Source organism: Muscardinus avellanarius (genome assembly GCF_963383645.1).
Source record: "Muscardinus avellanarius genome assembly, chromosome: 7".
In the NCBI taxonomy this organism is placed as follows: Eukaryota; Metazoa; Chordata; class Mammalia; order Rodentia; family Gliridae; genus Muscardinus; species Muscardinus avellanarius.
The window spans coordinates 83029293-83043564 of record NC_137793.1 but is presented as its reverse complement, the minus strand read 5'-3'; the positions used below and the strand labels follow the sequence as shown (position 1 = coordinate 83043564).

The 14272-nt window shown below is 38.4% G+C and overlaps 1 protein-coding gene across 1 annotated transcript in view; it reads left to right on the top strand.

The window, feature by feature from the left end:
- LOC308265124 (zona pellucida sperm-binding protein 3 receptor-like) overlaps positions 1 to 14272 on the top strand; it is a gene marked incomplete at both ends in the record, with an annotated part of 83562 nt that overhangs the window by 56943 nt on the left and 12347 nt on the right. Inside the window, 3 exons of the mRNA XM_080698720.1 lie at positions 2545 to 2745; positions 5097 to 5272; positions 5826 to 6006. Of these exons, the coding sequence (XP_080554846.1) occupies positions 2545 to 2745; positions 5097 to 5272; positions 5826 to 6006 (558 nt within the window). The remainder of the gene's footprint in view (positions 1 to 2544; positions 2746 to 5096; positions 5273 to 5825; positions 6007 to 14272) is intronic.

Here is a 14272-nt window from a genome sequence, read left to right as displayed (position 1 = left end):
ATATATAGACACATTGTATCATTTTCAAGTCAGGTTGAGCCTGTATTTCTACCCAAACAGTTATCATTTATATGGAAAAAAACATTTAAAATCCTTTCTTAATACTTTTTCTGCAACATACATATTATAATTATTTATTATCATCCTTCCATACAATAGCCTCTGCAACTTATTTCCCCTATCTGAAATGGAACTTAATATCCATTAATCAACCTTTCCCCATGCTTCTCTTCCCCTTACTCTAACTCACATAACCACTATTCTATTTTTAACTTTGATGAGATTAAATTTGTATTCCACATGGGTTCACATATATTTATAACTGCTATTTCCTCTTGCTGAATCTAACCCTTTATTGTTATATTATGGTCTTCCTTGTCTTTTTGTAATGTTTTGACTGAAATTTTTATTTTATTTTATATAAGTGTTGCTCTTCTTGCTACCTTTTAGATTCTAGTTGCATGGGCTATCTCTGTCCATTCCTTCACTTAATCCATATGTCTTTATAGGTGAAATAAATTTCTCATAGATACCATGGAGTTGGATCTTATTTAAAAGAAAAAAACTAGTCAGCCACCTGTCTTTTAATGGAATAATTTAATCTATTTACAACCAAAGTAATTATTGGCCAGTAATATCTTTCTACTATCATTTTTTACTTGTTTTATAATTTTTGTGGTTTTTTTCTTCCTTTTTACCAGTCTTCTTTTGTGGTTAAGTGATTTTCTCTAGTCATGTGTGCTGATTCATTCCTTATTATTATTTATGTATCTATTATGGTTTTTTTTTGTCTTGTGTTTTACCATGAGGCTTACAAAAAATATATTTTTATTATATCAAGTTTCTTGAATGACTAAAAATTTAACATTGTAAAGAAACAATTAAAAGAGTAATAAATATTTTATACTTACACTCCATTCTTCCTACATTTTGAATTTTTGTTTTGCTTTATATCTTTTTTTGTGTGTGTGAATGGTTCTGGGGGTGGAACCCAGAGGCTTTCTACCTCTGGGCTATACTCCCAGACCTATTTTATATTTTATTTGGAAACAGGGTCTCACTAAGTTGCTGAGAGCCTCACTAAGTAGCTGAGGCTGGCTTTGAACCCGTGTGATCCTCCTGTCTCAGCCTCCCAAGTGCGGGGATTACAAGCATGTGCCACCACATCTAGCTCGTTTTATATCTTTTTATATTGCCTATCTCTTAACATGTTGATGCAGTTATTATTTTAAAATTGATTTTTTCTAATTTCATAAATATATATAAAAGAAACAATGAAAATAATAATAATAATAAAATATTTTATACCTACATTCCATTCTTCCTACATTTTGAATTTTTGTTTTCCTTTACATTGTTTTATATTGCCTATCTCTTAACATGTTGATGTAGTTATTACTTTAAAACTTATTTGTTTTTTAATTTCATATATATATATATATATATATATATAATCATGTTTGCAATATTAGAACATTTTAGTGATTGTAATACCTTCCAATATTTTCTCCTTACTCATCAGTATCTTAGTCTGAAGAACTCTCTTTTAACATTTATTGTAAGATGGGTTTGCTGGTAATAAGTTCTCACATCTTTTATTTGTCCGGAAACACCTTTAGCCCTCTTTCACCTCTGAAGTGTAGTTTTGATGGAGCCAGATTGCTGCAGTATTTTTCCGTCAGCACTGTGAATATGTCCTGCCAGTCTCTCCTGGCCTGAAAGATTTCTGCTAAGAAAACAAATGTTGGGTGAATTGAAACAGCTTTGGGTGTTGTTTCCTTTGTTTTGCTGCTTTGGGAATTCTTTCTTTGTTTTTAATCTTTGAAATTTTGATTATACTATGTTTTTGAGCTGAATCTTATTGGCCTTTGCTATTACTATCTCTGAATATTTACAACTTGCCCTAGGCTTAGGATGTTTTCTGTTATCTCTTTGAGTAAACTTTGTATCCCTTTGCCATTCTAAAGTCCCTCTTGAACCCCAGTAACCCACTTATTTGCCCTTTTAATGTTCCTCCATACCTCCTCTAAGCTTTCTTCATTCCTATTTTTTAAATTTTTTCTCTTCTGTGTATTTTCAAATAGTTTGAGTTCATTAATTCCTTCTTTCCTTTGAGTCCCTTACTGATGCCTTCTAAAACATTTTTCATTTCACTGAAATATACTTTTCAGCATCAGGATATCTAGTTGATTTTTAAATTTTTTTACATCTCTCTGTTGAGTTTATATGATATGTTATTGAATTGTTTCTTTGTATTTTCTTGAAGTTCATTGAATTTCCTTAAAAACAGTGATATTTTAGATTCTCTGTGTGAGAAATTGCACCTATCCAGCACTTTATGGCCAAGTTCCGGTGCTTTATTTTGCCTGGTAGATGAGGTGTGGTTCCCTGGAAGTTCCTGACGCTTGATGTGTCACCAAGTCTGTAGATTGAAGGAGTCGATATTTAATCCAGTCATTTGAACCTGAATCTGTTTCTGCCCATCACCTGACATGTTTCCCTGACAATTTCATTAAGCATGAACATCACTTTTTAATTTTCCAGGGGTGTGTTGCCCGAAGCCAAATCTGGAGAAGATCAGAATCATAAGTGAGAGGCGGGATTTTACTGGTATGTGTGTCTACGCCTATGGAGACTATGTTTTCTATATGTGTGATGAAGGCTACTACCCTATTTCTAATGACGGAAGGAGTTTGTGCCAAGCAGATGGCAGATGGAAACCAAAAATACCATCATGTGAGCCAGGTAAGAGAGCTGGGTGACATCAGTATTTCCCAGAATCCCCAAACGATCTTATGCAAAAGAGTAAACTTCTTAAAACTAAGTGAGGTGCAGATTGTCTTTTTTTTTTTTTCTAGTACTGGGGATTGAACCCAGAAGCAGTCTACCTCCATGCTACGCCCCCAGCTCTATTTTTTTTTCCTTTATTTTGAAACAGTGTCTGACTAAATTGCGAGGGCCTCGCTAAGTAGCTGAGGCTGGCCGAGAACCTGCGATCCTCCTGTCTCAGCCTCCCTAGTACTGTGCCACCATGCCGGGGTGAGGATTGTTTTTCTAAGCATTATGCCAAGGGTAGGGGGTCACCAAGACAACACTCCCAAGAGAGGCAGCTATAGAACAGTATGGGTTGGAGGATAGGATGATGGTAATATCTATTTTTTAAATTTCTTTATTGGTGCATTGTAATCATATATCTTAATGTAGTACATGACGGTACAGGCATATATGCACACATCACTCATTAAGCCCTATTTCTGTGGCTGCTGTGACATTTAAATGGGCCCCTGCAGATATAGTATACAGTGTAATGTTTGATATGTGATAAGAATTCAGTAATAATCACACATAATCTATTGTTCATAAGTGCTATAAAAGGAAAAAAAATAGCCGTCATGTACTGGGATAATCAAAGAAGGTTTCACAGAGAACATGAGACTTGACAAAATGAATAGAGAACAGTCTTATAAGGTAGGCTCCCAAGAGGAGATATATAGAAGTAGAAATGCACGAGACATGTTTAAGGAAAGATGAGTTTACTACTTTAGTTAAATAGAAAGAGTGCTCCATAAAAACCTGAAGGATCTTCGAAAGAATCCAACAAAAGTTTTTTTTTTAATGCCTCTGTGTTGTTGAATATATTCATCACTCCATTTTCGGAAAATAAAACATGCCAAAATTCCTTTCATTTAGTTTCAACTTTTAGAGGAAACATCCTTCAATGTAGGACATCCTGTGTGCAGTTAATTTTTTGGCATTCCCAGTGCAGTTAATTTTTGCAAATTTTTGTGTAAGTTTGTGAAACTGAAAAACATTTCCTCTAAGTGGAAATGTCTTTCAGTACCTGTCAAATGCTTAGTGGACTCATAGATATGGAACGACCACTGAGGCCCCAGAACTATTTAGCACTACCTATGTGTAATGCCTGCTTGGGAAAGCTGCGGGTGGAATACCACACCTGAGAGAGCGAAGTGCAGGCTTAGCCCAGCAAAGCCAGAGGATCAGGGCTTCTTGAGGTGTCTGGGGCCTAATCTCACACCAGTGTGCCTAGAACGCCAGATGTGGAGTCAAAGAAGATTGACTCTCTGAGGATAGTGGTCCATGCCTAGAATCTAGTACTTGGGAGGCTGAGACAGGAGGATTGCAGGTTTGAAGCAACTTAGCGAGGCTCTCAGCAACTTAGCACGATCCCACTTCCAAATCAAAATCAAAATAGGGCTGGGGATGTATCTCGGAGGTGAAATGCCCCTGGGATCAATCTTTAGCACCACAAAATAAACAAACAAACAAACAAACATATCTCCAGCTTTAAGATGTAGTATGGTTTTTCATTACCTGATGAGTTTTAGACTTGTTACTCTTTTATACATAATTATTCCTTTTGCAATGAGAATGTGTGTTCTCTGATGGTTCCTCAAAAATCTAAGAAAGAGGAATCTCAAATGTGAATTCCCAAGTCATGAAGTGTTGGAAATCTCCACTAAAACCTCATGATGGCCACCATTTCACCCATGGCCTTTCTGTTTCCACCTTGGATGACCTGGTGATGCTCCTGGTGAATCACCTGATGTAGAATCAAGAGGAGTCAAGGAAGGGTCCGTTTCTTCATTGTGCATGCACCTTCAGCCTTTTGCTGACAAATGCCACAGTCTTCACTGAACTCAGGAAGACGCTGAAGGAAGAATAGAAAGTACATGCATGCACGGGGTCTTGTACAGATCACGGCTGCAGGGCCACCAACTGGGAGCACAGTCCTATTTCTTAAAAGCTATGTGACAATGAGAAAAATCATTCAAAAATTTCAGTGTCATTGTTGGCAAAATGGTGATAAAATAATAGTAACTAATTCATAGTGTTGTAGTAAGGATGAACTGAGATGAGGCAAGTTAGAAACATTAGCACCTATATAGACACATAGAGTGTTTACTCAGCAAATGCTGATTATGATTATTATAAGTATCGCTAAAATGAAGATTTAGAGCAACTTCTAGGACGTGAGTATAACTATGAGCAAAGTTTCTCATTATTTTCACTATCTAATATGTTTTGATGTATTTTCCTGAAAAGACTATTAAATGCTTAAAATGTTTTCATTATAGCTCTGTGTTCAAAGCCAAATATAAAAAACGGAAAGCTGTCTGTGGAGAAAGCTCAGTATGTTGAGATGGAAAATGTCACCATCCAGTGTGACTTTGGATATGAGGTGGTTGGTTCCCAAAGTATCGTTTGCTCAGAGAACAGAAGCTGGTTCCCAGAGGTACCCAAGTGTGAGAAGGTAAGGGGCACATCTCGGGGAAGGTATGGGTTCTTCAACCCCTGACAATGGTAGTGTCCCCCAGAGGCCTGCCCCGGTCAACAAGGGTGACATCTAACTTTTTTCAGGATGTCTAAATAATTTATCCAAATTAGCAATGTCGAATTTGAAGCACAAACCTGAGCTGGGAGAGGCAAATTTTTCTTCTCTGTGGCCAAAGTCTAGACCTGAGGGTCATCTGCACCAGATACCCTGACTTCTAGCTGCACTTTTTTTTTTAATAGTAAATGTTGCTCATTTTCTTGCATTTCTGATTAGCCAGAAAAGCATCCCTCCCCTGTCCTTACAGAGGCACTCCCAGATCCATTCACAGCTCTGGGTCTTTCCTGGGTCAACTGTATCTGACTGCTGCTCAGAGCAGATCTGAACTTGCCCTGCAGTGAACACCTGCTGGGAGCAAAGTCTACTGATTTCCTTTTCACTGGGTCCTCAGGCTTCTCACTCTTACCAGTAACCCCCCACCCCCTCGGGATGCCCCCTCTCTCTACTTACTCATTTCTTCAATCACCTTTAGGTGATTCCTGAAGGCTGTGAGCAAGTAATCTCAGGCAGAAATCTCATGCAGTGTCTCCCAAACCCGGAGGATGTGAAACTGGCCTTGCTGGTGTATAAACTGTCTCTGGAGATTGCTATACTAGAGCAAGAGAAAGACAAGTATGTGAAGATCAAGAACACATTTACTAAAAAAGATGAAAGTGACGGATCAGTTTTGTCATTAAATTAATATCCAGAATTTCCAGTCACCAACTTCGCCTTTTCTTTAAGCATCTTTGCTCATGTTGTGTCTAGGCTTAGAAAATGACATATGATTATTGTTATTGAAGATGTGTAATTATTGATTATCTTGCTGTTGTGGCTTCAATGTCTATTTTTCTTGACTCACTAAGCTGGTTAAATAAATAACCATCGCTCAAATATCAGATTGCCTTGTGTTGTCATCTTCGTCAGCATATCACATAAATATAACACACACCCAGGACAAAGTTCTGTTCCTTAAAATCTCTGCGATTTGTAGCCGGGTGTGATGGTTCATGCCTGTAATCCCAGTTCTTGGGAGGCTGAGGATCAGGAGGATCACAGATTCGAGGGCAGCCTGGGGCAACTTAGTGAGACCCTGTTTCAAAATAAAAATATTAAAAGGGCTGGGTGAGCTGGGCATGGTGGCGCACACTTGTAATCCCAGCCTTTCAGAGGCTGAGACAGGAGAATCGTGGTTCCCGGACAGCCTCAGCTACTTAGTGAGGCCCTTTGCAACTCAGTGAGACCCTGTTTCAAAATAAAGAATAAAAAATAGGGTAGGGGGTGTAGCTCAGAGGTCGAATGCCCCTAGGTTCCATCCCCAGACCCGCAAAAAAATAAAAATAAAGAGCTGGGTGTGTAGATCAGAGGTAGAGTGCCCCTGGGTATGATGATCAGTACCCTGCCCCCCTCTGACATTTGCAATTAACTATTTCCCTCTGAAAGAAGGAAAACCAGAAAACTAAAACTGTGTTTAGACCCTGCCTTGACCTGATGCTCTTGCCACACTCCTCACAGGTCCAGCCTGCCAAACCTGTGCTTACTGGAAAGGGTCCCAAATCCCGTGGACTTTCAAATAAACATTTTTACAGAACTAAAAACCAAAGTGAGAAAAAAAGTCTTCAAATTGCGATGGTCCTTTAGTGCCCCCTTCTGGCCACTAGTTCTCTACTCCACCCCAGCAAAGACTTGGTTTCTCCTGGATCTGACCAGCACCAATTGGTTTTGCGATTAGTTCCACGTTATATAAATGGAATCATACGTTGCGCATTATTTAATTTATATATTTTCTCCCTAAACTTTATATTTGTGAGATTTATTCACATTGCATGTAAAGTCCATGTATTTTCATTTCTCTTTAGTATTCTACCAGCATATGAATATACCACACAATTTACTTGTTTGACCTATTATTGATAGACATTTGTTTTTTTTAGTTTTTAAATATTATTAATGTTCAAAAATATATTTATGTGGATATCATGAATATCTTTAATATTTTAGATATTATAAATGAGATGAATATGCTGCCGTGAACATTTTTGTCTTTTTCTGAATACATACTATGGTGTTCAGCATCTATCTAAGGATGAAATTGCTGGCCCAGAGGGGGTGCGTATGTGTTCAGCAATTTCAAAGTAATCCAGATAAACCAACTCCCACATGCAGAATGTGAGCATTCTCTGTAACACTTGCTGTTGTCTATGTTTCTTCTTTTCTGAGAAGCTCTGTTGTGAAATGTCATCAAACTATACTTGCATTTGTTCTTCCCTGATGATTACTGAGTTTGAACTACATTTAATATGCTCCTTGACTATTTAAAATTTCTGTTCTTAGCCGGACGTGGTGGCACATGCTTGTAATCCCAGCATTCGGGAGGCTGAGACAGGAGGATCATGGTTCACAGCTAGCCTCAGCTACTTAGTGAGGCCCTTTGCAACTCAGCGAGACCCTGCTTCAAAAGAAAGAATAAAAAATAAGGCTGGGGGTGTAGCTCAGAGGTAGAATGCCCCGGGTCCCACCCTCAGTACCTCAAAAATAAATAAAACCTTTTCTTAGGCCAATATTCCCAATGCATGTAGATGCATACATGCTCAACAAAATACTAGCATGCTGATTTCATAGCACATTGAAAAGACGATGATCAGGTGAAATTTATCTCAGCGATGCAAGGGTGGTTCAGCATACACAAATCTACAAATGTGAAACACCACATTAACCAGAATGAAGGATAAAGACCATATGATAGTTCCAGTAGATGAAGAGAAAGCATTTGACAAAATCTAACATCCTCTCATGATAAAAGCTCTCAAGAGATTAGGCAAAGAAGGAACGTTCTAAACACAGGAGAGGGCAACATAGGGCAAGCCCACAACTGACATCATAGGCAGTGGTGAGAAGTGGAAAGCTTTTCCTCTAAAAGCAAGAAAAGTGTCTGTTCACTCCACTTCTACTCAACATTGTACTCAGTTTGAGAGCCAGAGCAGTTAAGTAAAAAATGACAAATAGCTCAGCTTAGCTATTCCTCATTGCGTACATATTTCACAACATCATGTTGTACACTATAAAAGTAATGAAATTTTCAATAAAAAATAAATAAAACCTTTTCTTGTGAAGTTCCAGTTCAATCATTTACACATTTTTCTTGTGTGGGAAATCTATCTTTCTTAAATTTAGTTATAATAATTTTTTTGTGGTACTGGGGATGGAAACTAGGGGCATTCTACCTCTGAGTGACACCCCAAGCCCTAATTTTTTATTCTTTATCTTTTGAAATGGTCTCACTGAGTTACAAGGGGCCTCACTAAGTAGCCGAGGCTGTCTGCGAACCATGATCCTCTGGTCTCCACCTCCTGAATGCTGAGATTACAAGCGTGCGCCACCACGCTTGGCTTAGTTATAATAATTTTAAATATTCTAGATAAAGATCCTTTGTGAGATATGTATTGTAAATATTTTCCTACTGCTCTATGGCATACCTTTTCACTTTAATGAGAATTTCATAAAATGTGTCTTGATAAACACAAAATCCTAATTTTAATACAGTGCCATATTAATATCCTAATTTTAATATAGTGCTTCTTCCCTTTCAATTAGCCTTTTTGTTTTTTAAAAGATTATCCTTACCCCAGTGTCACAAATATATTTGTCGATGTTTTATTTTAGGAGACTTACAATTATACTTTCACATTTAGATCTATGATCCACCTGAAATTACTATGGTGTGAAGCCAAAGACCAAGATTCATTTTCTTACATACAAATATACAATATATCTACCCCCTTCATTTAAAATGCCATTTCACTAAAGTGTCATTTTGTCATTTCACTAAAGTGTCATTTTGTCATAAATCAACTGAGCACATAAATTTGGGTTTTGTTACTTGACTCTCAGTTGTTAATACTTGATGTATTTGGTTATCTACACCAATATCTTGATGTCTTATTTACTAAACCTTTGCAATGAACCTTGGTAACTGTCAATGTGGGTTCTTCAGCCGGGCGTGGTGGCGCACGCTTGTAATCCCCGCGCTTGGGAGGCAGAGACAGGAGGATCTCGCAGGTTCGAAGCCAGCCGCGTGTGCTGGCTTAGGAGACCCTGTTTCCAAATAAAAATGTAAAAATAGGTCTGGGAGTGTAGCCCGCGGTAGAAGGGTTTCCAGGAACCCCAGTACCACCAAAAAAAAAAAAAAAATGTGGGTTCTTCAATTTTGTTTCTTTTCTCCTATTTCGGATTCACCTCCTCCTTTATTTTAGAGATTGGTATGACAGCTCTCCATCTTTTGCATTCACATGTATTTTAGAATCAGCTTGCTAATTTCCATTAAAATCCTACTGAAACTTTTATTAGTATGCATTTATCCACAGGTCAATTTAACAGGAATGGACATCTATACAGCATTGTGCCTTCCAATCCATAAACATGGTATTTCTGTACATTTATATAATTTATTTAGGTTTTAATGAAGATTAGTTGTACATCTATCATTAAATTTATCTCAAGGTGTGACAGGCACTAGCCACCATGGAAAGCTGCTGCTGTTAGAAATCTCTCACATAAAATGACTCAGAGTTAGAATTATTAATTTTAGCCAGGCGTGGTGGTGCACGCTTGTAATCCCTGTGCTTGGGAGGGAGACAGGAGGATTGCACAGGATTGAAGCCAGCCACACTGGCTTAAAAGGCCCTGTTTCTAAATTAAAAAATATAAAAAATAGGTGTCTGGGAGTGTAGCCCGGAGGTAGAAGGGTTTCCAGGAACCCCAGTACAACCAAAAAAAGAATTATTAATTTTATAGAAAATCATTATGAGAGATATGGGGCAGCTGGGGGAAAGGGTTCTGCTTTTCCTTCAACCAGCATCCTTTTTTATTGAGGGTGTGTGTGTGTGTGTGTGTGTGTGTGTGTGTGTGTGTGTATGGTGTTACTGGGGTTCCTGGAAGCCCTTCTACCTCCGGGCTACACTCCCAGACCTATTTTTATATTTTTATTTGGAAACAGGGTCTCTTAAGCCAGCGAGGCTGGCTTCGAACCTGCGCGATCCTCCTGTCTCCGCCTCCCAAGCGCGGGGATTACAAGCGTGCGCCACCACGCCCGGCTTTATTGAGGGTTTTAAGAAAGCATTTCTAAAATGATTAAACAGCTGGGCAATCACAAGTTAAGTTTAGGGAAAGGCAGTCAGGGTAGAGAGGTAGTCATGAGCTAGGTTTAGGGAGGGGCAAGGTAAACATTTCTTGGAGAATAGGAGATCATCAAAAGCCACCTTGCTACCTGGGTGGGTGTGGTGGCACATGCTTGTAATCCCAGTACTTGGGAGTCTGAGACAGGAGGATTGCAGGCTCAAGGCCAGCCTCAGCTACTTAGAGAGGCCCTCTGAAACATAATGAGTTACTGTTTTAAAGTAGAGAATAAAAACTTGGGCTCAGTGTAGCTCAAAGATAGAATGCCCCTGGGTTCAATCCCCAGTACTACAAAAAATAAAATAAAAAATAAAAATCCACCTTGCTTATTGGTTCCATCCGGTCAAAGGAAATTTGTCTGCTTACAGATAATTTTCACTCAGCAAGTGCTATGTGCCTGTCTGAGATGGTTACCTTAGCATGCAGGGCCTAGAAGGCTCCCCACATCAAGATATCTAGAATTTATTTAGAAACATATATTTTTGCATAACTTTTTTGGACATAGAAAAAGTTGTTTTTGAGCTGGGTATGGCAATGCATGCCTGTAATCCCAGTACTTGGGAGGCTGAGACAGGAGAATCACAGGTTTGAGGTCAGCCTCAGCAACTTATAAGACTTTCAGCTACCTAGCAAGACCCTGTTTAAAAACAAAAAATAAAAAAGGGTTAGGGATATAGCTAATGTTCCTGCATTCAGTTCTTGTACCACATACACATAAAAAGTTGTTTTTGATTATTGGTATTTAATAACTTGCTAATTTTAATTTATTTTCTACATAAGTCTTTTGATTTTTTTAAGTTCATGCCACCTGTGAATTTTAACAGTTTACTCTCCTTTCTGCTGCTTCTGCCTTTTATTAATTTCTCTATCTTTCTTTCTATGTGTCTGTCTGCCTATTTATCCATTTATCTACCCCTATCAATAATACTCTTTTCCCATGGAAAAGACCTACAATTCCCTGTGAAATGGAAAGGCTGATAGGAGTTGTCCTTCCCTTGTTATTGATTTCGGGAGAAAATATTTTACTATTCCCCATTATAGAGGATGCCAATTGTAGGTGTCTTGTAGAATTCTTAATAAAATTACAGAAGTCCCCTTCCTGCCAGGCTTGGTGGTGCCTGCTACAATTCCTAATTTTTTATTTATTTATTTATTTATTTATTTATTTATTTATTTTGTGTGTGGTACTTATTTTGTGTGTGGTACTGGGGATGGAACCCTTCTACCTCTGGACTACACTCCCAGAGCTATTTTTTATATTTTATTTGGAAACAGGGTCTCTTAAGCCAGCGAGGCTGGCTTCGAACCTGCGCGATCCTCCTGTCTCTGCCTCCCAAGCATGGGAATTACAAGCCACCACGCCCGGCTCAGTTTCTAATTTTCTAAGAGACTTTTATTTTTACACAAATGTGTGTTGAGATTTATCAAATGCTATTTCTGCATCTACTGAAATGATCAAAGGCACTTTTAATTAATGGAGGGAATGCTTTAGTGTTGTTTGTGGTTGCATGGGGACTCAAAAATATGTGGCCTAAAGTGATAACATTTCCGATGTTCCACAATCTACAATGTGAGCAGGAATTTGGGGGCATGACTTTCTTCTACTCAGCATCAGCCAGGGTGTCTCAAGACTGGGGTCCAGAAGGTTCTGGAGTTGAACTCACTCACTGGCCTGTCTTCCTGAGCTGGAAGACTCCACAAGTTGGGATTTAGAGCCACCAGGGCTCCTCGGGCATCACTGTTTCTATGCAATGTCTGTCCTTGGTCTCACTAGTTTGGCCACTTCAGGATGTCACCTACTACCAGTTGCTATATCGAATAATACAGGACGTTTCATAGTTCAAAACTCCAAATTCAGCCGGGCGTGGTGGCGCACGCTTGTAATCCCCGCGCTTCGGAGGCAGAGACAGGAGGATCGTTCAGGTTTGAACCCAGCCGTGCTGGCTTAAAAGACCCTGTTTCCAATGTTTTTTTTTTTAAGTATAAAATAGGTCTGGGAGTGTAGCCCGGAGGTCGAAGGGTTTCCAGGAACCCCAGTACCACCAAAACAAAACAAAACAAACAAAATAAAACAAACAAACAAAAAAACCCTCCAAATTCATATAGCATTCTTTTTCAGCTGCCTGGGCATTTGATAGGTCATCATACTCTTTTATAAGATAGATCAATGCTTCTGTATGTTGGGATTCTAGGTAGAACCAGTGGAGCTCTGGAGCATTGGTCCATTGACTTCCTTTCTTCTATTGGTAAGTGAATTTCTTGATCAGAAGCAATTTTGCGTGTCCAACCATGATGAGGTACAAGACAAGATCATAGGTCATAGGACTGTAAATCTAAGTTCATATAAGAACCCACTCCTGCAAAGGCAAATCACTGTTCTCTCTGGAAAATGGTACCATAATGGATGCTGGTAGATTTAAAATGTTAACTTTCTTTTTCCACAGGTATTATATCTCTAAGAAATGTTTTACACTCTCTATCTGAGGTTCCCTAAGAAATTTAGCCTCAATTGCCACAAAAGTAATTTATAAGTGCAAACTTCTCTTCCATTTTTATATTTGTTTTCCTTTAATGGTACAATCTGGGTTTACCTGCCATATGAAGCTCCTCCACTCAATTTCAAGGTCTGTTTTTTGGCAGGCTAAGGCAAATAGGTCTTTTCCATTTATATATTTTGTTCATTTGATAGGTATTGATATGATCCTTAATGTTGAGTTGGACCATAGAAGTAGGCCTTCATCCCTCAAGATCCCAACCTCACTCCTGCTCTCCACCCCGCCTCCACTTTATTTTAAAAAAACATACCTATCATTCTTTCTTGCCATTAGTGTAAAAATATAAAGTCTCTGAACTTAAAATGGAGAAGTCATTCTAGTCCCAACCCTTTCTTTAATATGTGCGGATATTACAGACTGAGTTTTTGAGACTAAGCCACAGGATGCATGGTAAATGATAATGAAATCTGGTCTTCTGTTAGCACAGGTAGTCTGTAGTCCTTCCCACCACTGCAGAAGCAGAAGGTTCCCAGGAACACTCTCCTAGGTGACACGATCAGGATCCTACAAAAGAAACATTTGTAATCTGATTCTGTTTAATAAAAATGAATTTGTTCTACTGGAAAGAGCTTGGGATTTGATTCAGGCCTGAGTTTAGAATCTGACCTAGCCATTGATGAGAAAGGCATTAGGGAGAAGACTCAGCCCTTCTGATCTGTAAAACATGGCTAATACTACCCATGCTATAACCTTAAGAAAGTATTGCAATCTTTTATGTAAACATTTGCGACCTGATTAATAAGCATATCTGTGTTTCAATAATGATATTTTGTTCAATCATTTACACATCCTTTTTTATATGACATACTCCTATTAAGTTCCTGTTTATAAAGGAACTTGGTGGGGTTATTTGCTTTTCTTTCTAAGAAGGTTGAAATTTAACTACACTGTCATCAGTATTCCTGTGGAGTCCACTCATTTACTTCTGGGGAATGTTCCTCTTTATTTCTGAGAGCTAAGCACTTGGTTGTTATAGCCCTAGTATACTCATGACAGCTCAGCTTGGACATGAAGGTCATTTTCAGACATTTTCCAGAGTTCACCATCACCTCAGGATAAATATTTGTGTATTTTCAAGTTGCAAATATCCAAGCAGAAGTACAAGTTGATAACTTCCCCTTCTCCTTCATGGAGACTAAAATAAATAATCTGGGCATAAGATCCAGATAGCTATTAGTGGGCCAGCTTTAACACAAAAATAATTATTAAT